The 23409-nt window shown below is 45.1% G+C and overlaps 8 protein-coding genes across 9 annotated transcripts; 5 read left to right on the forward strand and 3 right to left on the reverse strand.

Annotated features, from left to right (window-relative positions):
- Positions 1-174: 174 nt before the first annotated feature.
- Positions 175-2984, forward strand: SERLADRAFT_445063 (allantoate permease; the record flags this gene model as incomplete). Its single annotated transcript, XM_007313418.1, has 17 exons — positions 175-519; positions 571-706; positions 762-838; positions 890-932; positions 998-1069; positions 1274-1409; positions 1459-1476; positions 1528-1681; positions 1733-1818; positions 1866-1934; positions 1986-2181; positions 2242-2270; positions 2329-2347; positions 2408-2475; positions 2531-2592; positions 2646-2776; positions 2833-2984. The coding sequence occupies 17 exons, from the start codon at positions 175-177 to the stop codon at positions 2902-2904; spliced, it is 1713 nt and encodes a 570-aa protein (XP_007313480.1).
- On the reverse strand, positions 2960-4898 carry SERLADRAFT_456735 (putative zinc-finger-containing protein; the record flags this gene model as incomplete). The annotated part of the gene is made up of 6 exons (XM_007313419.1): positions 2960-3190; positions 3247-3389; positions 3449-3691; positions 3752-3829; positions 3892-4457; positions 4513-4898. 5 exons carry the CDS (start codon positions 4048-4050, stop codon positions 3091-3093), a joined length of 723 nt encoding a protein of 240 aa, XP_007313481.1.
- A 2082-nt stretch (positions 4899-6980) lies between these two features.
- SERLADRAFT_456745 (40S ribosomal protein S26) lies at positions 6981-7814 on the forward strand (the record flags this gene model as incomplete). The annotated part of the gene is made up of 4 exons (XM_007314269.1): positions 6981-7060; positions 7211-7388; positions 7439-7504; positions 7559-7814. The coding sequence occupies 4 exons, from the start codon at positions 7058-7060 to the stop codon at positions 7696-7698; spliced, it is 387 nt and encodes a 128-aa protein (XP_007314331.1).
- A 1426-nt stretch (positions 7815-9240) lies between these two features.
- Positions 9241-11213, forward strand: SERLADRAFT_456748 (uncharacterized protein; the record flags this gene model as incomplete). Its single annotated transcript, XM_007313420.1, has 7 exons — positions 9241-9354; positions 9405-9578; positions 9636-9878; positions 9941-10120; positions 10177-10251; positions 10308-10535; positions 10588-11213. The coding sequence occupies 5 exons, from the start codon at positions 9666-9668 to the stop codon at positions 10816-10818; spliced, it is 927 nt and encodes a 308-aa protein (XP_007313482.1).
- An 894-nt stretch (positions 11214-12107) lies between these two features.
- Positions 12108-14687, forward strand: SERLADRAFT_456751 (protein kinase; the record flags this gene model as incomplete). Its single annotated transcript, XM_007313421.1, has 10 exons — positions 12108-12494; positions 12547-12602; positions 12654-12765; positions 12820-13005; positions 13063-13305; positions 13361-13537; positions 13585-13659; positions 13714-13938; positions 13995-14320; positions 14384-14687. 9 exons carry the CDS (start codon positions 12108-12110, stop codon positions 14304-14306), a joined length of 1773 nt encoding a protein of 590 aa, XP_007313483.1.
- Positions 14688-15217: 530 nt separating this feature from the next.
- Positions 15218-17776, forward strand: SERLADRAFT_456752 (protein kinase; the record flags this gene model as incomplete). 2 transcript variants are annotated; one of them, XM_007314267.1, is made up of 11 exons in its annotated part: positions 15218-15266; positions 15326-15751; positions 15815-15997; positions 16059-16111; positions 16165-16276; positions 16330-16506; positions 16564-16815; positions 16874-17044; positions 17105-17179; positions 17240-17443; positions 17498-17689. In XM_007314267.1, coding segments are annotated over 10 exons (1560 nt in total), but the record flags the coding sequence as incomplete, so codon positions are not given. The 2 variants fall into 2 exon arrangements, with proteins under 2 accessions (XP_007314329.1, XP_007314330.1); XM_007314268.1 differs by lacking the exon at positions 15218-15266 and having other exon boundaries at positions 15420-15461; positions 15514-15744; positions 17240-17431; positions 17498-17776.
- A 216-nt stretch (positions 17777-17992) lies between these two features.
- SERLADRAFT_445070 (fungal pheromone STE3 GPCR) lies at positions 17993-20261 on the reverse strand (the record flags this gene model as incomplete). Its single annotated transcript, XM_007313422.1, has 10 exons — positions 17993-18063; positions 18124-18443; positions 18505-18943; positions 18992-19129; positions 19179-19245; positions 19297-19412; positions 19466-19588; positions 19641-19972; positions 20076-20092; positions 20152-20261. 7 exons carry the CDS (start codon positions 19834-19836, stop codon positions 18149-18151), a joined length of 1374 nt encoding a protein of 457 aa, XP_007313484.1.
- A 74-nt stretch (positions 20262-20335) lies between these two features.
- On the reverse strand, positions 20336-23140 carry SERLADRAFT_456758 (uncharacterized protein; the record flags this gene model as incomplete). The annotated part of the gene is made up of 16 exons (XM_007313423.1): positions 20336-20798; positions 20857-20882; positions 20940-20980; positions 21051-21161; positions 21220-21288; positions 21347-21398; positions 21453-21527; positions 21581-21615; positions 21676-21703; positions 21758-21783; positions 21837-21933; positions 21993-22025; positions 22078-22097; positions 22155-22164; positions 22217-22333; positions 23034-23140. 15 exons carry the CDS (start codon positions 22268-22270, stop codon positions 20660-20662), a joined length of 816 nt encoding a protein of 271 aa, XP_007313485.1.
- Between the last annotated feature and the right edge of the window lie 269 nt (positions 23141-23409).

A 23409-nucleotide genomic window follows, 5' to 3' on the forward strand; every position in this document is an offset into this window, starting at 1 on the left:
CCTGATAATGGCTTATTCCAGCCGAGTTTCCTTGGTGCCGGTATTGGCAATGGTGTGCTCAGCGTCTCTGTTTTGTGCCTCATGTGCCCCGTACTTAAGTGAATGCATTTTGAAAATGAATAAATCGACAGAAGCTATTTCACAGTCCTCACCTCTTTGGGAACAGTGCTAGCGATGGCATCCAGCTTAGGGACAGAATCGTCTATCAAATCATCGGCGGATCAGCCTAAGAGCTCTTCTGGTTCCATTCTCTCCGTCGACTCCAAGGGCTTATCTATCAACGTCGACGTCAATGCAACTAATGCTGATGACCTGGTGGACGAGCCAGATCAGCAGTTCAAGTGGACCAGCATCTTATTTCGCCGTCACCAGTTGAAACCCTTAGATCTTGACGCAACAGCTACGAGGCGTTCCGTTTACGACGACCCTCATCTAGCTTCACACTATTGGCCGAAGAAAGATTACGAGAATCTTCACAGGTTCGATCCTAATGCACGATGGACTCACAGAGAGGAACAGGTCGGTGGCCAACGTACTAAGCGCAGTCAACTCCCTAAACTTGATTTCCAGGCTATCATACGAAAAATTGATTGGAAAGTTATGCTCTGGGCTGCCTTCAGTTTTTCTGCACTCAATCTAGATCGTTACAACATAAGTTCAGCCAACACGGACAATTTCTTACCGGACTTGCATATGACTACAGATGGTAAATATAGTTCGAGTCCGTATGCTATGGTGTGCTAATAGTGACTGATAATTAGATTTTAATCTTGGAAACACTGTCTTCCGCTTAGCCTTTCTGTGTGCTGAGTTGCCTTCTCAGCTTGTCTCGAAAAGGGTTAGTCTAGGGCTTTCTAATATGTTACGAGTATTCAAAGACACTCTTCAGATTGGTCCGGATCGATGGATTCCTATGCAAGTGTGCCTCTGGAGTGAATAACGATCCTGTTCTACGTGCTTTCGTGTTTAATTGGTGCTGATTCGCGGAATCTACCAGGCCTGGTTACTATGGCACAATTCTTTCTGTCAGGACGTTCATCATTCCTTGTTTGCCGCGCGCTCCTCGGGTGTGTGTACTTTTGATGGTGTGGGTTGAAGATCTAATTTCGCCATTCTTGTAGTGCATTGCAGGGCGGGTATGAATGAGCACTTATTATCCATTGGCTTTGCTGGCGTTAACTATACTTTGAAAGGTTCATCCCTGATCTGATCTTATATCTATCATGTGCGTCTATTCCAGTTCTTGCCCTTCTTGTACTAACGCACGATATAGATTTCTATACAAAGAATGAGCTACCTGTTCGCCTTGCTCTTTTTTGGATGTCAAGCAATTTTTGCAATATCATCGCCAGTTTTATTGCCTACGGGACGTTACAGCTCAATGGTGTAGCCGGTAAGGCTGGATGGCGGTATGTAATTGTTAAACTCCTAGTAGAGCAATATCTCAGTCTGTTCCAGATGGCTATTTCTCGTTGAGTGAGTGGATTAAAAATACTATCACTTCTTTCTAAAGACTTTCCATACTAGAGGTCTTATCACTTTCGTCATCGGGTTTATGACCTTCTTCAGAATGCCTCCGTCACCCACTCAGACGAAGACTTGGTTTCGGCCCAAGGGCTGGTTCACGGACAGGGAGGAAACTATAGTCGTCAATCGAGTGTTACGCGATGACCCCACAAAGGTCCGTGAAGCTGAAATTGAACACTGCTTCACCTACAACACCTTTCTATAGGGCGATATGCACAATCGTGAGGGTTTAACCGTAAAACGCCTGTGGATCGCGATGTGCGATTATGACCTATGGCCATTATACATACTGCAAGTCCCATCTCCTCTCTTTTTCAGTCATCTCACGATATTTCTAGAGGTCTCATGTTTGGTATTCCAAATACACCACCTTCTACATATCTCACCCTTTCTCTGAGAAATCTGGGGTAATCATCTTGTTGGCGGACCATATCATGATATTCACAATCTTGTTACAGATTCGATACCTTCCAATCCAACCTTCTCACCATTCCTTATAATGTGGCTGGGATAGTGACCATGTTTGCCATAACCCTTATATCTGAAACAGTGAACGAGCGTACTATCATCGCCATGGCTGAAGACCTGTGGACGCTGCCATTTTTGGTCGCCCTATACACTCTACCGGCCAACCCAAATCAATGGATATACTTCGTGAGTCATTTCTTGGACTGTATGCGCTAGGTTCGAATGTTCATTTACTTATGTACATAGGGAGTAACGTCCGGCCTGTTATCTTTTCCGTATGTACTGACATATTGATAAACATTGCGAGTTCATTGACGAGGGTTTTTTGCACAGATACACGCATCCTATCCAGGTAGCTTTTACTTTTATCAGTATCAAGAAACAACCATTTCACCTTTGCGCCATACTTTAGGTTGGTTGGTGCTCTCGTAACTCCGGTGCAGTTGCAAGTCGCACTGTGAATGCCTCGATATACAACATGCTCGTTTCATATACTTAAAGCCCAATGCCGTATTCTCAACATTGATTATTTTAGGTTTGTACAAGCCAGTAGTATCATTGCCTCCCAGATTTATGTGGCGAGCGACGCACCACGATGTACGTTCAACTTCTTGCACGGCTGGCTTTCATGTGCTGAATTTGACTTTCAGACCGGCGAGGGAATAGTATACTCATTGCTATTTCTTGTGTCAACCTTATTTTCCTCTACCCGGCCACTAAGGCTTATTATATCTGGCGCAATCGTAAGCGGGTAGCGATATGGGATGCTATGAATCCAGAGGCACGTTGTGTTCGTGAAAACGTGTACCGTCCTGCTGCTGACCAAGATCTCTTCAGGAGCGTTCAAAATATCTCCTCACCACCAAGGATGTTGGCAATAGAAGACTAGATTTCCGCTTTGCTCATTAAATGTTTTATTTTTCCTGCGAACTGCATGGCTCGACGGATGAATTTTGTCTAATTCAAATTATCATGAGCCATTGCGCGTCAACAAATTATTTCAATTGTATATATTCCCAAACCGGATTTAAGAAAACTTCAGTTTATGTAATAAATAAAAAATACATTACTACAAGTGCATTACTATGATTTGATTCATGCGAACGTTGGATATATCTTTCGCAACTGTTTCAACGAACCTGATTGACGGCAAACAGGGCATAATCTTTTGGTTCGGAATACTCTTTGAATACACCTGCCAGTGTCATATAATCAACGTACGTCAGACAGTGCTTGTATTAAGCTACTCACGATGTACAAAATATATGGCCGCATCGAGTCACACTCAAAGCTTTCGTAGTATCCAGACATAGTGGGCAATCATAACTCGCCAGCGAACTATCTTGCGAAGACTGTTTCACATTGCCAGAATGTGAAGAAATAGCATCAGAATTCTAAAATGAGTAAAAGCAACTTGAGTGAAATGCCACAATTGCGCGAACAACCAGCTCACCAATGGTTCACTCTCTTGCGAATCCAATGAAATCGCAAGAGGGTCATGCAGCTCATCTTCCCTCTCAATATCACACTCGTCGTACTCCTCCCAAGACAGATCGTCATCCGTTTCTTCCCCCTCTTCGTCGGGGAACTCGATCTTTCCATATTCGTCTTCCCATCCGTCAGGGGGTTCCTCCATTTCTGATTCGTCGTCGTCGTCGTCACTGTCGTCACGATGTACTGCAGCATATTCGACATGCTGAAATAGGATGAACAGCATTGAGAAGGATGGGGATACTTAGTTGTATAGCTAACGTACCATTCTGAAGCCCCCAGCGGTCTTGAAGCTCTTTTCACATGCGACGCAATAATGATGCCTGGGGGAATAGACATAGTGCTGCGAATGTAGATATAATAATAGTGAGACTCTGAAGCATATATTCAGGTAGTATAACCTACATTGCGAAGAGAGTTCTTATTCAAAAATCGCCGGTTACAGGGAACGCACTGAGGATGGTTTGGAGACATTTGAACATGCTGACCTCGGGTTTCGTTGCAGGGAAAATATTTGTCGCACAGGGTGCAATAAGACATCTCAACATGGAGAACGTCTGACATAGTAGTGGATTAAGCGGTATGACGTGTGTGATGCAAAGGTACAATGACTTGGAAAGAGGATTACCGGGTCTATATAAGCTGGAGAGAATCTATGGACCCCCTGCTTACGCACTTTCCGAGAGTTCCGAAGTGAAGGACCCGCGATCATTACCGCGACTGAAGTACCGAAGTGCAGGCTACAATTGTCGGCTGCCGGGGTGCGACATAGTCCATGATGCGAGACTCCCGAGTTGTTGAATCCATCGAGGCTTGGGCGACTGAAACGGATACCAGTCAATACTCCGTACTCAGTACTCTTGACAGTACTACCCCTATTGGTCTGAAACGAAATGCGGATGGCGGGGGGCCCGGACTCGAATATGATCAAGTGCACAGGCTACTATATCAAAGTATTCCTCGGGTTGGTTCTATGTAAAGTGAATTCAGATTTGACTTCCTAGGAATATAATACTCAGATCGCACAATTCTACAAGAGGTCCTTCTCACCACGGTGTAATGTCACCAAGTCCTACGTCTCCTCGGCCCAAATCCTCGACCCGTTCTGGGTCCGCGAGGATCAGAAAGGCTACTGACAAAATTGCATATCCGCTAGATAGAGCAATTTTTTGCCAATATTCATAGCAAGTCTACGAAAATCAAGCACCCTTTCAAGCTTGCAGTCATGCAATACATGAAATAAACCCTAACCCCAGACAGAATGGAGGACGACATTTCAATATCTGACCGATAGTGTAGACTTGGCTCTGTAAAGCTGGTTCTGTGCGTACTAGAACTGCCAATATTAGCAGCAGCATGACACGGGTATAATGTTTATGGAGAGCTGGCCTTGAGCGTCTGATTGTCGTCTCGTAGCATCGACCACAATACATTTCTGTGGTCTCGTTGTCCTTGTTTGACTCCGATTCATAGGCATCTCAAACCCAGATTGTGGCAAATGATACACCACTCGAAAACAAAGCTCTTCGTGACCAAATCACAAAACAAAAACAACAGCATTTCGTCTTGGTTCAACCAGCGGTCCGTGCGTCGTGTGGCAGGTGCACGATCGGACTTTGAAGAGAAAGGGCTATTCAAAAACCATGTCGCGTCGACATGAACCACCCCAACCCAACGCTTTCTCAACCCACACTTCGAACCAGCTCCTGAAATAATTTTCAGCAATGTCGGATGCTGAGGGAACCTCCAAAAAATCTAGCGGTTATCGCCTTGAGTACGCCGCCTCGGCCAGAGCTAAATGCAAAGGTTCGTATATCCTAATTTGTCACTTTGTTGATTCTCGTTGAACATCGCGCGTTTTTGTTGTATCTAGGACCCAAACCGTGCAGTGGTAAGATGATTTGCTTTAGTTCATTATATAATGTTAACTGTGGGTGCTATTAGGTACTACCATTCCCAAAGGAGAGTTACGAGTCGGCACCGTAGTCGACTTCAGAGGTAACACTAGCTTGTGCGTGATAACCAACATACTATCATTTGAAATTAGCTGACAAGATTACTAAAATATCATTAGTGCATGGCGTCATTGGGGATGTACTACCTCCAAGATCATATCCAACATGAAGTCGCAGTTTGAAGATGCTGCAGAACTTGATGGCTTCGAGGAGCTTAACGAGAAAGATCAAAATAAAATTCGCAAAGCCTGGGAGGACGGGAAAGTGGCAGATGAGGATATACCCGAAACTGCCAGGAAACCCCAAGGCGACGACGCAGAAGAGGAGGACGAGGAAAAACCAAAGAAGAAGCGTGCTCCCGCAAAGAAGAAGAAAGATGACGCTGACGCTGAACCAAAGCCGAAGAAAGCTCGCACTGCTAAGGTTTTCATAGTTGACTCACTCCATGATTATCACGACGTCTTATGCATTGCTCTAGAAGGCTGATGATGGCGATGAGGATGGTGAAAAGCCAAAGAAGCCCGCTAGAAAACCTCGTGCCAAGGTATTTTTCAACTGTTTTCATTCCCAGTCCGCACACCAACCCATTTATAGAAAGCGCCTGTTACCGAAGATGAGGATGGGGAAACGGCAGACGAGGAGCCCAAACCCAAGAAGAAGCGTGCTCCTGCTAAAAAGCCTGCAGAGAAGAAAGAGAAGGCCCCACCTAAGAAGAGAGCCCCAAAGAAGAAGGTACGCACACCATTCGTTAACAAGGCATCATTTGTCAATGTTTTTATTCAGGATGAGGACGAATCCGGTGAAGATTTTGCAGATGACATTGCCAACGTTCAAGGTGACGAGGATGAAGATGATATGGACGTAGAGCAGGACGCTGGGCAAAAGCGCAAGGTAATTTCCGTGTCTAACACATAGGACTCCTTACTCATGTTCCGATCATTGCACTGCAGAGACCCGTCTCTAAATCTTCTTCTAAACCCGCATCGAAGAGGGCGGCCAAGCCTACTTCTTCTCGATCCAAGAAGACCAAGGAGGTTATCGAAGAGGAAGCTGAAGACGACGAGTAGAGCATTGTATGCCGTATTGCCTGAAAAACATGCAGTAAATTCTTTGGTTTTGGGTTCTAGCCTGGTCGTTCAATAATCATGTTGTCGATGTAATCCTTTGTAAACACTTTCAGATGTTGTTACTATCCGTATGAATCAATGGTTTCAATTGTAAGGTGGATGATACTCAGGCTTGTAATGATAACTGATCGTTGTGTCAAAGAGAAAGTGCACATCCATAATCCATATCTACTACATCGTGCGAGTGCTAGGGGTTGAGGATAATGAATTGCCTGAATGAAGAAAGAAAAAGAGATGCTCTTCATCCGACAAGCCCTCGACAATCAAACGAACGTACGTCCATGCAGTATCCATTCAACTTGAAAGCTTGTCGACGGGGGCGCCATCCCGATTTGGCAGGTGTAGTAAACGAAGAAGCACCCTCGCTTCAGGGCAGGTTGGCCACTTCTCGTGAGAAATTCATCAGGGATTTGCCGCAGCCAGAAACTACGGATAGAGGTATTGACAACCGTCCGCAACGATCCTCAAGACACATCGACAGTCCTCAACATGGTGAGTGAATTCAGAATGAGCCTAGCACGATCCGTGCCATAGTTACATTGTTTGCGAAACATGGAAGCCATACTCCAGAAACACGGATGCTCACTTCAACCTTTGGATGACTCTTGTTTTCATGTTTCACTGATAATTCGATCTATCTAGACCAAGAAAAGAAGAAATGGCGGCCGCAACAAGAAGGGTCGTGGTCACGTCGGTTTCGTTCGCTGCTCAAACTGCTCTCGCTGCGTTGCCAAGGACAAGGCTATCAAGCGCTTCACAGTGAGGAACATGGTTGAGAGCGCAGCAGTTCGGGATATCAGTGAAGCCAGTGTTTACCAAGGTGCGTCATGGACGTAAATGTTCTTTGGCCTTGGCCTGATTGTGCATTAGAATATGTGATTCCTAAACTTTACATCAAAATCGCATACTGTGTCTCGTGCGCCATCCACTCGCATGGTACGTTAATTTTTTCCATACAAGTTAGGCCCTAGGGTCATATTATTTGCACAGTTGTCCGTGTACGATCACGCGAGGGGCGTCGTAACCGTGCTCCTCCTCCCCGTGTACGATGGAAGGATGGTAAAAAAGTGAACCCCGCGGTTGCTGCTGCAGAGGACGCGAAGGCTGCTGCTGCTGCTGGCAAGGCATGAAAGACTCTACATCTTATACTCGTCGCATGCAGCTGTGTATTAGTTCCACGCATTCCATCTATTTGTCCTCCATACGCAAAAACTGGACTTCAGAAATAAGAATGAAGACCTTCCAATACTGTTCGATGCCACAATCAGCTAAGTTGATTCAGTTTAGTGATCAAATGTGGCGTTGTATACCTGGTTCCAATCTGCTCTATTATGTCCGTAGCCAACAGCATCGTGACTAACGACAATTGATGAGACTTGAGTAACACCTTTCCGAAGTAAACTAGTGGCCCATACGATGCCTCACCGCATCGTAACTGGTCCCTTCAAGTTTCCTGCATCCTTTTGTCTTTTCTTGGTTGGTCACACACGTACTAAAACTAGCTAATAGCTTTTCTAAGACTATTGTTGTATGTTGCCAAGAAGACCACATAGACAACCAAAACTTACTATAAAGTCTACGTGTGGGTCCACTGTGGAAAGGAATCGCCCTTAGCTCTTGTACCGCGACTATGTAATGACAACAACGAATGCCTATGCGAGATATCTCGCAGTGATGTAGCGCTTACTAGAGCGCCTGATCGCACTCCGCTCTATTATCACTAGGCCGCCAGAACTCCGTCGTTCTGATACTTCGAGCGCAAGGGCGGTAAAGATGGCTACGGATAATTCGTGGTATAATGGAAGCAGATATGTGGGTCCACTTGCTCAAACTATACCGTTTGTTCTTGTCTTATTTCAGCCAATGTTATTGTTATCGCTTTTGAAGGTCCTAACCAGAATACGGTCAAGAAGAATCGGCCTTCTAGGTATAAAAGGCGCTATGAACTTTTCACAAAATGTCATAACAATCTAACGAATCAACTCTTTCATTAAAGCTTCATTTCCTCTACCTTTTCTTGACGAAAAGCAGATTACCATCCATCCCACGATAATATCATATTTCCATCCATGGCCCCTATCTCTTGTATGAACTGCGGTCAATACCTCGAACAATGTGATCTCGGAGAACATATCAGGAACGTTCATATCGCCGGGTTCGCAAACCCTCAGCCCGTTAGGCATGCTTCACCTCTGTACGCTTCTCAGCCAGACATCAGGGGACGACGACTGGGCTCTCCCTCATCGGATCTGCGATCTGCTCCTTACATTCCAAGTCCAAGACTCCAATTTGGCGCCCAGCAGCAACCCATTTTTCGGCAACCGCCACCTCAGGCTGTTGTAACCACTAGCACCGTCTCTTCCGGAATCATCTCTCGAGGAGAATCACCACAATGTGACTTCCTTGAGGATGTGACGTCGACCTACTCCAAGCGTATCAGGGACAGTAGGATACTATCAAAGCGGGAACATCAAGCTGCCTGCGCAAGCTATATGGGCAAGGTCCCAATTTGTGCGGTAAGTAACTCTGCTTTGGATATACTTCATATAAAGCTCACATTTATGCACAGACTCTCATTGAACAACTATACACACATTTGACGCTTTGTCTCAACGGTCGGAGGTAAGTTTTTCTTTTTTGGAATACATTGAAGTTACTGAACTCAGCATATAAGCTTTTTGGACAAACTGCGTGAAATACTCGCACGTTGGCAAGGAGAGGACCATCTCACTTGGCTGCTGCAACGCAAACAAATAGAAGCTGATCTTCTACTACTGTTTACTGAGGTTCGTTTCTATCTTCAAGTTGTATATTGTTATTCTTAGCTGTTATTCAGTCGCAAACTGAAGTGCACAAGTGTTATCTCAAACAAGGGCAACAACCCAAACTTGGTAGTGACGCAAATTGCATTGCCGCTCTTCTGGCTACGACCTTGACAGGTTCAACAGCCCGAGATTTCTATCAGTTGAAGGGAGACCATGCACAGACTTTAATTGACGATCTCCAGACTGTGCGTTTTATTAACCTGCGCTTCATCTGAGTAGTTAACCGACTCTAAGCACTTTAGTTATTTGACAGTCCTGGAACAGAACCAGTGATGAGACCACTGTTCCTCCATGGCCTTATCAGATTATCAAGAAAGTCGACTCGTTTTCCGTCGCGGTTATCCTTAAAGGGGGTAGAGTATGATCGTAAAATGGTCATAAGAGGTGGATACGGAGACGTTTACAAAGGATCATGGGAGGGTCGCGCAGTTGCCGTCAAAGTTGCCCGATTATATGATGAAAGCACCCGAGACAAAATATTGAAGGCATGCGATGCTTCCTATTTGTCATTATTATATATGCTAACTTTAACCGGTGGGGAGTATAGAGCTTTTCGTCCGAGGCCGTCATCTGGTGCAACGTGAATCACGAGAACCTTGTCCCTTTCCATGGCGTTTATCGTCCACCAGGCGAGGACGTTACGATTTGTCTCGTCTCCCCTTGGATGGATAACGGGAACATCAATCAGTATCTTCAGCGATACCCAAACACGAATCGTCTTCCTCTGGTGAGCATAGACACGCCTATATGCTATTGCCCACCTCTTACGCAAGAAATCTTCAGATTCTAGACGTCGCTCGCGGTCTCCAATATCTGCATACAATGAAGCCTGCTATCATCCACAGTGATTTGAAAGGAGTAGGTGCTATATGTCACACGTCTGAATCTTACCTTATTGTTCATACCACGAATAGGACAACATCCTGATGACCGCATCAGGCAAGGCTTGTATTGCTGATTTCGGAATCGCGGCCACAAGGAATGGTTTCATGATGAATGTGTTCTCTTGTACCCAAACCCAGAGCATTTGTGGAACATTGAGGTGGGCGGCACCAGAAATCCTTGCCGATGTACCTGTCGATCAACCAACCCAACATACGTGCATGAGCGATATGCATGCATTCGGATGTGTTTGCTACCAAGTATGTGATAAAGGTTACGACTGTTGATAATACTCTGATTCCTGCATGGCAGATTTACACCGGAAAGGTTCCATACTGGGAAACTGAATCTTTCACGACGGTCCTGAAACATATCATGTCTGGTCGCGGCCTTGTGCGCCCCTCCCGCAGTGAGTGCGCGAGTCGAGACTTGAATGACGAGTTGTGGAATTTTATGGCGGCTTGTTGGCAACTTAACCCTTCTGGTCGTCCTACTGCGAGTTCGGCAGTAGATTTCTTGCAATCCCAGCAGAACCAGGCGTAGGAGGAACCTTTGGAAGGTCCCTTTGATGCTACTGGGTAGCATCTCGCCTGTAAGCCACAGAACAGAGACGAATGGATTCGATAGCAGCGCTGGGACATTTATGGACATTTATCTTTTCACTTTCACCACGCTCCCTAACACTTTCATGACCCTTTCTCATGAGCGGTTACTATGTAGCAGTACAATGTACTCTACTCCACACCTATACAACCAAGTTGAACGTCAAGCTACAACTACCTTGTATATTCTCCTATAATTCACTTTGTAGCCCTTGTCGATTCTTATTACCTTGTATACCGTTACCGTATAGCAATATCATATCGCAGTATTTGGTTGTGTTTCTGTTCCCTAGGATTTCCAGTCGTCTTCATCGTCCTTGAGCTCAGCTGAATCATGGTTATTTCACATGTTTGACGGAAACAAATTTTAGAGATAGCGAAAAAATACCAGCTCCGCGAAACTACTGTCACAAAAGCCCGAATGCCAGCACAAAGCTGACGTTTCCTTGAAGACCATGTCAATGTCTTAAACGTCGCCTTGCCCAATAAATAATTCAATTTGGGTCGTAACAGCGTTCGGGTATTTCCGTCTCAGGATGACTTGCGACTTTGCAACGAAAAATCATCTCGCGAAAATCGCGTCGAATCCTTTTTGAATTTTCCCTTGTATTTCTGTCTTGCTCCTGACGCACATCATCCTATGCTTGCCACGGCGGTGCAACTATACAAAGTTCGCGTGTCCACTGCCTTTTGTTCCTCGTCGTCAATGCCAACGGGAGCTTGTGTTAGAAACGAGCTAACGTCGTTGTATTCAATCACCACGTTCAGCATACTGGTCTGGTAAAGGAGGAATGAAAGTATCGGCACAGCTTAATGCCTTTGCGATTAGTGAGATGGTAGCAACTCGACGGTGGCTTCACCTAGAGCTCTCACGACCAGATGGGCCAGTGTAACGGCCTGTCAAAGCCCGGGCCATACGTGTAATAACATTGCCTTATAGTGTAACCCTTGTACCAGATTATCCCAGATCTGCCGATCCTTATCGACTCCACCATAAAACAGTGTTCTTCGATCCACGCGGTGACCTGATATCTAGTGTTCAAGCTATTGAAAGCGCTGGGACTCCACTCAGCTACTCAACTCACCGCGATTGTCCTCTGTTCAAGTTGCCCTTTCGATCCATCACCTACGAGACTGACGATATAGCATACTATGGCTACCATTTCATGCCAGACTTGTGGTCAGGTCGTCAACCGAGAGGACCTGAATTTGCATATCAGAGAGACGCACATGGCATCTTTTGGCCAACCTATACATCACGGTCAATTGACCCAATATCCTTCGTCATTCCCCCCACCACCATCTTACCCTGGCGGGAACCAATTCGCGCCCCTATTATATCAAATTCCCCCACGAAGCACGCAGTTCACTTCATGGCAGCAGAATAATACTTTGCTCCCGGCCAACAATACGTCCATCGCCCAAATCGCTAGTGATCCATACAATGAAGATGTTCGTCTCCTTCAAAGCCTCCAGGAAAGCAATCAGATGCTGTCTGAAAAGACTAGATCTGATATAGTGCAAAAAATCGTGATTGGTGTCTACGAAAATGCGAGTCTGAGTGTGAGGGATAAAAGTACTTGTGTTTCTTACGTGCGGAGCATGAAGATGTACGCGGTGAGTATACGGTACTCTATAGGAACAGATTAGACATTGATTTCCTTCACAGAGTCTCATAGCAAATATATTCACGCATGTGACACTTTGTACACCAAAAACTTCTAGGTGATTTCATCTTCGTCTCAATTTCTATGCAAGTCATAATGTCCTGAGCAGTTTCATCGCCGAGCTCCAAGATATGCTCAAAATATGGAAAACATGGGATAATTTGACTTCTCTGATCAACCATGGGAAGATGAAGGCTGCATTGCGTGAGCTATACGAAAGGGTGAGCACTTAAACCAATCATTCATGCGTAGTAAAACAACCGCCCCTATTCTAGTCTCAAGTTGTCAGCAAAGGTCATCAATGCAATGTCACATTGAACCATCCCTTGGAAGTACCCGACGAAGATGTGGAATATGTGTCAGCTCTTCTAGCGACGATCTTGACAAACGATGAAGACGTCCAGAAGTTCTACAGCTGCACAAATGATGATGCGCAGTCATTGATTGACCTGGTACAGGCAGTACGTTTTTGGTCAATTTTCGTCATGATGCTTAAATGACAAGCTGTCGATTATTAGCTTCTGGATGCGCATAATGTGGATATTCATGCTATCTTCAAGCGAGTATTGTTACATGCTCTTATTCGACTATCGAGGAAATCTGGCCATTACCCAGGAGGAATGGCATTACGGGAGTTGCAATATAGCGGAGCCCCCATTACTGGAGGTGGATTTGGTGACATCTACAAAGGTTCTGTGCTTGAACGCGCGGTAGCTGTCAAAGTTTTGCGAACCTTTGGTACAGAGCAGGAACTTCTCAAGGTAGGTTGAGACATGGTTAACAATTTGATTCGCTCACTCTCGCTATTACACACAGAGTTTGTCATGTGAAGTTGTTGTCTGGCGCAATACGAAGCATCCCAACCTTCTACCCTTCTACGGCGTTTTTCGTCAGGAAAATCTAAGCGCCATTTGCCTTGTTTCACCCTGGATGGATAATGGAACGGTAACCAATTACGTACGAAATCATGATAATGTGGATTATTTTTCCTTGGTGAGTATCCACTCAGTCATACCTAGTTATCACCTGACTTTTCACAGATTATGGACATCGCCAAAGGTCTCCAATACCTGCATGGAATGTTGCCTACCATCGTTCATGGAGATATCAAAGGGGTAAGCCATAGTCTGAGTGTAATATTAGTGAGCCTTTGTTGACGCAAATCATAGGCAAATATCTTTGTCTCTCCGTTAGGAAGAGCCTGTCTAGCTGATTTTGGACTAGCGGCTGTTAATGACATACTGCTGAAGTTACCATCTACTACACGCCATCTTGGCTTGTCCGTACGATACTCTGCACCCGAAATTTTGCGTGCGAGTCAAGCCATGGACGGAAAGCCAACACGAGCGACCACCATGAGTGACATTTATTCCTTTGCATGCGTGTGTTATGAGGTCAGTAAATAGTCTATTGATTGCAAAATAATGGTTATCGATGCAGGTTGTGGAAGATATATTCCAAGTTGGAGCCGTTCGGAAATAGTGACTCCAACCAAACATCCATTGCTGTCCTCCAAGGCCGAAGGCCCTCTCGTCCTAATAGTCAACAACTGGATGATGCCCTGTGGCAGTATATAGAAAAGTGTTGGCACCAAGAGAGCAAAGCACGACCCACAGCTGAGGCAGTTGTTTCGTATCTATCGTCGAGGCGACCGGCAAACGGTGCTCTCGAGCCCCATCCTGACAAAGAATGGGATGATGATTTTCGAGTCCAAATCACGTATCCCTTAGCTCAACACCCCTTCCACTTCTTAGCAAACTAAGGAGAAAATATGAGGTGAGTGTTTAGTTATGCTCTTCGCTCGCTTCGTAGACTGTCACCTAACTGATAGCCATCCAGCCAAACATTCACATACGCGGTTATATACTTCTGCCTAGGCTTAAAATGGCATCCGACTTAATATAGTTTATCACTCGATATGATTGAGCGTTTCCTACCTCCATCGGATTATACTCAGCTGCGGATGGAGAAACACGATTTGATTTGTACTTGTATTCATGAAATTATACCATACATGGCTTACTCGGCCTTCATTGTGTCTGATGTCAGACGCTGGACGGTCTGCAACGATGTGAACCTACACTTTATATCTCAATTACTGCTTGAATATAGTGCAATTCAACATCATCGTTTGGTCACATCGCATGATCTAGTCTGAAAGTTTGATGGTATTTGTACAAGTGTCCATTGGAGACATTATAATCCGTTCGGGTACGTCACACTACCACTCGCTGTAAGTTAACTGGAATCCAGTGCAACCAGCGTCTGTGACAATAACAAGCCAGTGCAGGTATTGAATGTTGAATATTCAATATCGATGACGCCCTTTTCTCGTAAATGTGGTGGGTTTAGAAACTATATTATTTCTTTCGTTGATACAAGACGTAACTTGAAATTTACCATTGACAAGGTCAATTCAATTATAATATATATGGGAGGGAGAGCAGAACCTCTTGTATTGTTTTTTTCAAGTTAGTGTCTTGTACTGGCACGCTGGGGATAGGTACATAATGACAGCCGTTGGGGGCGTTGCAACTGTTGCAAAGCCGTAAGTAATCACGATTCTCCAGAGGGACTGTTCTAGCGTTGTACTCGAATATACTTTGTTATTCATAGTCCGCGCCTAGGTCCGCGCGTCGGTCTTTCCGCGACACCATCTGTGGGTCCGTGTGTATTGCGAGTCGCTTTTGTGAATAATCATGTCAACAGCATACTTGCAAAGGTAACATTTACGTCCGTGGTGCATCAAAAAAACAGCTGACCTTCTTATCCGAATCATAGCAATGACCAAAGTGCTTGAATGGCGTGTAAGGCATGAGAATCAGCACGGCAGTGTCCATGATGGGCCTTGAAGTTACGTCTACTAGTACTTATTATGAAAATGGATAGCGACAATGTCGTTTTTGAGCTAGAACAGGTCTGCAGGGGTGCCAGTGGCTCTGCAGCGACATATATATATTCGGCGCCAGTTCCTTCGTCCTCCAGCGACTCGGACATCTAATTCATCACTACCCTCTTCCATTGTGACATTTGTCGCATTCACCTACTTGAAGGGACTCCTGCGCGATGTACAATACAGCCCTCAATCAAATGATGTCGTGTCAGGGATGCCGACAATCCGTACCTGCCCATGCGATGGCCCAACACCTTCGAGGGTGTGCAGCAAGTGGTCATCACGTTGGCCCCCAACACCATCAAGCGTACGTTGTGAGTTGATGTTACCCCCGATGACTCGGATGATCTCTTTATCTAACGATGTCACGTATATAGGCAAACGGCATGACTAGAGGGGCCTCCCTTGAATCTACTAGGAGTGCTTTACCTAAGCCTCTCGAAGATATCATCGATGATACACTACACGATCTATATAATCGCCTGCGTAAAACTCGCGGGCTTGCCAAAGCTGATATAGATGATTGTTCCAACTGTATGCGGAGTGTAAAGATATACGCGGTAAGCCCTCCTTTAGATGACTCAAGTCTGTATAGTCTGAGGCATACATACTTATGTCCAGGGTCTCCTTGGTTGTGCCTATGTACACTTGAAGCTTTGTGTTCAAGATAGAAGGTAATGTCCAAAACATGCTATACTTTTGATCATCCTACTTACATAGTTGACAGGCTACTGCAAGAACTACAAGGCGCTGTTAGAGTATGGGAAAGATGGAGTCAGTTTGAGTCTATAGCAAGGCAGGACGAGATAAGGAAAAAATTCCAAAGCATGCTACAAGCGGTAAGCAGTCGATAAGGTACAAAAATCGTTCAACTGATTCTATTCTTTTCCAGTCGCCGAAATGTAGAGGTCATTTAGACTTCAAAATGACAATCCCGTTCATCCCTCCCTCAGATACTGATGTCATTCGTGCTCTTTTGATCAGTTTTGTGGAAGCTCCAGCTTGGGAGGGAGCATTTTACTCGGAGAGGGGTGACCGAGCGCAAAACCTTGTGGATTTACTTCAGCTGGTGCGTGTTCAGTGCAGTGCACCCAGTAATCGTTGATCGTCACACGGAGACACTCAGGTATTGGAAGATGCTTCTACAACGTCTGGTTGCCGCCACCGTCTTCTCAGTGCCTTAGTTCGATTATCAAGGAAGTCCAGTAGATGGCCCCATCGTTTAGTACTACGTGAGGACTTGATACAGTACAACACTCAAACTCGTAAAATGGGGGGATTTGGAGACGTGTATTCTGGCGTTTTCAATAAAAAAACCACAGTCTCTGTCAAAGTCATGCGCATGACTCAGGGCCATCATACCGAAAAATTTCTCAAAGTAGGTTCAGCCGTATCTTACAGTCCTTTTGGATTTGAATTCTGATGAAGATTTACAGCATTTTTCGAGCGAGGCCGTTATTTGGCGACACCTCAATCATCCCAACATCTTGCCCTTCTTTGGTATCTTCCACAAGGGCATAGATGTAGGCTTCGTCTCAATGTGGATGGAGAACGGTAACGTGCTGTCATTTCTCAAGCGTTATCCAACCGTGGACCGGGAGCTCCTGGTAAGATATTTCCGTGCTAGGAAAGTTGCATCGCAAACACCAGCTTACGCCCTTGTATAGCTTTCTGACATCGCAGGGGGTCTCCAGTATCTTCATAACGCCAGCCCAACCATTCTACATGGCGATCTAAAAGGAGTAAGTCGATAAGCTACGTGGGGTCGTCCAAGCTTTGAGACTGATTATATGTATTTGTAGGATAATATTCTCGTGAACAATTCCTTTAGGGCTTGTTTAGCTGATTTTGGTGTCACTTCTACAGAAGACTCGAGAATCATATTAGATAGCACCACCGTGCATACCAAAGCGACGTCAAGGTGGTCTGCTCCAGAACTGCTCGAGGAGGAAGGGCGTGTCAGTGCCGCCACTGACATCTATGCCTATGGAATGGTGGGCTACGAGGTAGTTGACATTTCGCCTCTAGTTAATCGATCTAAAATCTAAACGCTTGCATAGATTTACTCAGGTCGACTACCTTTTCAAGAAAGCCATGGCGACCACGCCATATACCAATTACTTAAGAAAGGGAAAAGACCTGAGCGCCCCGATAATAACACACTGGATTCCTCACTATGGAACTTCATAGGCCAATGTTGGCATCAGGAACCTGGGAGGCGTCCTTCGGCTAATGGGGTAGCGAGATTCCTAGCAGGGAGGAGACGTCCGGACACTCGTCCTCCTTCTGTCTGGAATATAAAGTTGCCAGACGAGGCCTACACAGCGTATTACGAGTGAAAAGCAGTCAGCAGATAGAACGTAGTATGACTTAGTGTAATTTTATTTTTGCTGTACCACCCTGATCCGAGTTTGTAATCCTAGCAGCCTCACCCACCTATACGGACGTTAGTTCACCTGGCACCGAATCGCAACGATGGATGATGTGGTAGACTTGTCCCATCTTCTTTGTTCGTGGGTAGAGTGCTCATCGCAGTTAACCATCACGCTCTCATATAGACTCTGCAATACAAATATCCCAGATCATGATGTTTTAGTTTGGTCAACCATGTATACACAGACGTCTTCTGAAACAAGGGGTATAACATGAGTATATATATCACTGGCGTCGGAGAAAGCAGCCTCACGTTCGTAATGAGCCCACACTCAGCGCTAACTCAAAACCGATGAAACCATTTGGATAGGTTCCTGGTATGTAATCTCCGATAGAGGCGCAATTTCTAAATCCTCGTCGCCTTGAACAGGAGATCCAGTTGACCCTGGTATAGAACCAAGCACCTCCCTTTTGGTGGGGCTATACCGAACACCATTCAAATCACACGGTGAGCTGCCTAAACTTCCGGCGGATGTGCGCGATGTAAGGACATGAAGATGAAGTGTAGGTTTATGCTTTTGAGTGTTGCTTGATGAAGACTCTCCGCTGTAAAAGGACTCGAGGCGCTTTTGCCTAAATCAAGGAAGGCGAATTAACAAACGAACTATTGAAATACCGAAAATTGGTGACAAACATTTTCCTAGAGTTTCTGGAGTACACGTCGCTTGTGCTTTTAGTAACATAGAGGAAGGCATTACGATACCTCCTCCTAGCCTCTTCCGTAAAAGCAAAGAACGTAAAGAACGTGAGAGCATACACTACATAACACCACCGTGCCCACTGTAGAGTTGATGAAAGCCTAGGAATCGACCGCATTTCGGCAGAGGTGTACTGTACTACTTCAGAAATATTGGCATGTATGACGTCCCATCCTACCCATGGCTGCACCATATCCAAAGTTGCGTCTTGAATGATGTCATATATACCTGGAGGGAATGAACATAGGAATACGATGACAACGAGAGTCAGAAGTCGCCAGTAATGAGACTGATCCCAGATAAGATGATTGTTATTTTCTCCTAAGAGCTCTTGAAAATTTGCCTTTCTTCGTATAATGGTACGAATGACCAGGCCTACCGGTTGTCAGTTTTGAGGAAAAGGTTTTGCAGGCACCAGCTTACCCATGTAGAAAATTAGGACGAGTCCGATTACAGCTGGCCACATTACAAACAGTGGAAAGGCAGGTGTGACATTCGCTATAGCGAAATAGCAACCCACCTCTTCGAAGATGAAGAACCGTTGATACTGAGGAATATATGCTATATAGTTTTGGTCAGCTAACTCCTGTGATAGTATCCCATAACATACCTAAAATGATAGATAATATTGGTATTCCCATCACAATCGAAAGGTCGACAACAATACCTCGCCATTGCTACAGCGGACCATGAGAAACCTACAATGTGGGAGAAAATAAATTACACGCCTTTGTATTGTTCCGAATTGGCCCAGAGCATGCGCTGGTAGCAAGGTGTAATCGGCGGACAATACATACTGAAGCTGCCGGTACAGCGACGCGACCACCAATCAATAGACGACTGGCTGGGGAAAAAAATAAAGGATGGATAACATACATTATAAGAAGGTTCACGGACATATATCACACCATACTGGTGCCCTATTAGTGACGTTGTCATTCCATAAAATCGAATTCAAGAATCCAACGAGGCAAAGCAAGCTCGTCCACGCGATATAAAGACATGTACCGATGTTCCTCGCTGCCAATAAATTCATATTCGCGCTTTGGAAATAAAACAGGGAACCACGCACCTCGGAAATGCATTGGTAGCAAAATGCCCGGTAAGATAAATCCGAAGAATGCGAAAGCAGAATACACATGGTTCGCAGGACTCATCTTCAACGACTTCGCAGGCAAACGGGACAAAAGGCCAGCCCCCGTCCCCAATGCTTGGATAGAGCCCTTATAATAGTGACTCACATATCCAGGTTTAACATCCTGTTTCATAGAACCACACACCGCATCAAACGGCTTAATTCATGACACGAGTTGTCCGGGATAAGTCTACTTTCTGTACTCTCCATCTGAGCGCCTCTTTCAAAACAAGTACCTGGCCAATGATGGGAAGCCGCCAAGTACGCCACTGTTAGAAATATTGACATCCATTGACAGTGGCACCCTAAGACTAAGACTGTTATACAGTTATTTCAAATCTCTGTGGAAATGCAGAGCGCAACTCACCTGACAACCAACTGTTCACTGCCTAAGAACAAGTCAGATGTCTACCCCAGAGTCAGTCACTTAATGCTGAGCTTGGCTTACATATCGATAGGCAAATGAGCTGGGTGCGCAGTCAGCAACTCGTAGAAAATGAGTCCCGCTAAACTAAACACCTCAGTCCGAACCCCGCGACATGACGGTACCGTTTCAACGTTGAAACGGCAGAGCTTTGAAACTGGCGGAACACTAACCTTAACCCCAAGACTTCCTTGACACAATGTGGTATTAGTTACATACAAGATGTTGCCGTATTAGCATTTTTCTATTGTAAAATATACGCTTAGAGGTATTGTATGCATTATCCTAAAAACTTTGAAGCCCGAAGTACAGCCAGATATTATAGTATCAGTACATCATAAATTTTCCGATCATCCAGCAAACCAAGCAATTTGTATGGCCTCGAAAAGGGAGTTCCAGCGAGGCAACAGATAGTGAGGTGGTTCAATCACGGACGTAATATGATAGCCTCAGGATATGGATTCCTTCACGTCAGCTCTTGGCGAGCACATATGGGCGTAGAATTGGGAAATGGGAGCGCACGTCCTCCGATTCAGGTTGGCAGAGTCGATTCTCCAAGTCCTGATGTCGGGACTGAGAACGACGACATTTCGATAACTCCGCCCACATAGCTCTCACGGAGGTGGAAGAAGATGCGAGATGCCAGCACGCTATGCAAGACAAGCTGTAGCCTATGACCTCATTTCAGTAATCATAGATGTAAAGTTCAGGGACGAAGCATGCACGCACGCATCGAGTGAGTTTGTGTATCCAAGCTAATGTAGAAAGCGAACGGTTAGATCGATCATTTCTCGCGGGCTCAGCGCACTCACCGGAACCGCGATGTTAACGATGATGTTAATTATCGTCACAGCTGATGTTCCGAAGAGCCCCCGATCAGAAATGACATTTTTAAATGACAATGGATGAATGGATGGACGCACAGATTATACAACCCATATACATCACACCATCGCGGATAAGTATGGTAATCAATAGACCTTTAACAAAGCGGTAATGCCTGAAACTTGCCAAGGCGGTGGTGATTAGCAAAACTGAGCGTTGGTGTAGGCATCAGATCAAGGGTTCACTCGATGTGTAAATGATACCCACAAAGTTCAAAAAATAGCACAAATCCATATTGTATAGCATAAGTCGTGTCTCCCAGGAAAAGGCAACTACCTGAGTTTATAGAGCGCGGGTAAGATCTATAACGAATCATTTTTAACACATAACTTACTACGGCTACTGCTCTTCCAATATGGTACGGAAATGCTCCCTCCAATGGAAAACTTTATGCAAACATTTATTCAGTATTTTTCAATTGAACGTACACGAGCGCTTACCAAGCCGAATACCAGTATTCCCGCCAGCACCTTTTTATTGCCCTGCCAGAGGGCATATGTTCGCACAGCGAGAAGGCCTAGAAAACGATATTTAGCCCACTACAAACTTCAACGGGTTTTTATATCATACCCTCTGCAGAAAGGATGCCCAAAACGTGTATCACTGCATAGGCCATGTATGTCAGAATTGAGTTGCGAGGGGAAAATTGTTTAGTATACTTACGATTTGAAGAAATTTCGAATGGTTTACACTATACATTCTTTATTTAAGCCAGCAGCTTTTCAATAAAGAATATAAAACCGACATTTCCCGTCTGCTCTGCATTGGCATCTAAATTTCTCTCAATACGGTGAATGATATTCACGAGAGGCAAGAAAACTCACTGATCACGGTCATGATAGCACCAACGCACGGTATATAGCGCGCTGCTGTAAACACCACTCGGGCAAAATTCCATTGTCTTTGCCATATCCAATGTACCTGCCAATCGATATTCAATATCAGGAAGGGAAACCCTAGTAACAAGGAAGTAACCTCACCTCCGCGTCCAAAGACACACAATAGTCAAACACCTGATAATCCTGACATTAACGACAGCGACTCAACATACTCCAGCACCCTTACCCATACTACCAAACCAGCGACTAATAAATTCACGACGATGAGCAGGCATGATTGAAGATTCTAGGCAATATATGTACCATTGAAATACTAAGGGACACTCATGAGTAATGAATCTAATTTTGATTGAGGATGTATTCACCTTGGACACCTGTAAATCGAAATAAAAACTAGGGGTAGTGGGTAAAGCTGACATGTCCCTATCCTCGAAGCCAGATAGAAGTCCAGTGGGATTATATACATTCCGGCGATGCTAGTACACCGGCTGCGCCTGACGACTTATACCAATGGGCCCTTATCTGTGGCACTGATGATCTGATGATCTTCGAAGCAAAGATGTCACTCTGGACTACTAGAAATGGCCTTCTGTGCCATAAGTACGCAAATAGCAGTTTTTCTTCGGACCAATCGAGGATAAAAGGATGACAACGTGAGAGAAAGCCCTCGCATTGAAATTGGCGTCACGACGGTCTCCCGGTGATGGTCTGTTGCTCATATGCAGGCCTCAAGTTTATGTTTTCTTGTTGGGACAGTGACAAGTACCTATACGAACAGCCAGCTAACGGCCTTCCTAGTAATCCAGAATAGCCATGCCACTACATCTGAAATGAACGGGGTTCCATCTGTCCTAAAACGAATAGCTATAGGCGTCAGCGACGAAATATGTACTTGATTTGAGTTCCGCTTACACGCCCGTGGCATCCAGTTGGGGGCAAAAAAAATCGTTTTTCCAAGTCGTGGACATGATGCACGCAATATACCTAGACAGTGCCGCTCAGTGCTAGCCCCTTAGCCCCTTGCTTGTATTTTCAAATCACAGCATCTGTGTCGTTATATCCCCTTTCTGCCATTATTTCAGCATGCTGTAGTTCTAAGTACGTACCGTCCAATACAGCCACGGCTCAGCGCTCAGGGCCGAGAATGGCATCCTTAAATTCCGCTGCCGCTCTGAAAGCGAACAAGGCAGTGGTCACCAAGGACACATTTTCTGTTGGGAGCCACAGGCAAAGAATTACAATTTGATTCAGAGAATTGGAGATGAGATGAGAAACTTTACAATTGATAAATGAGAGATAGTCATCGTCGATTCGATAGAGCAACGGGATCCGTGCTCTTGATGAGCCATCAACATCACGGATTGCGCTAATAAGATTTGCCCGTCTATGGTGAAAAATTCAATGACACCAGTATCCACGAGTACGATTAAATGGTGATTTCTCGGAGGACAGGTTTTATACGCAAAATTGAAACCACAGCCTCTGAGACAAAGATACTCGCAATCCACACTGGGAGGGAACTAAGTGTGACTGTCAAAAGCGCGTCTAGATACCGCTG

This window comes from Serpula lacrymans (assembly GCF_000218685.1).
Source record: "Serpula lacrymans var. lacrymans S7.9 unplaced genomic scaffold SERLAscaffold_2, whole genome shotgun sequence".
Taxonomy (NCBI): domain Eukaryota; kingdom Fungi; phylum Basidiomycota; class Agaricomycetes; order Boletales; family Serpulaceae; genus Serpula; species Serpula lacrymans.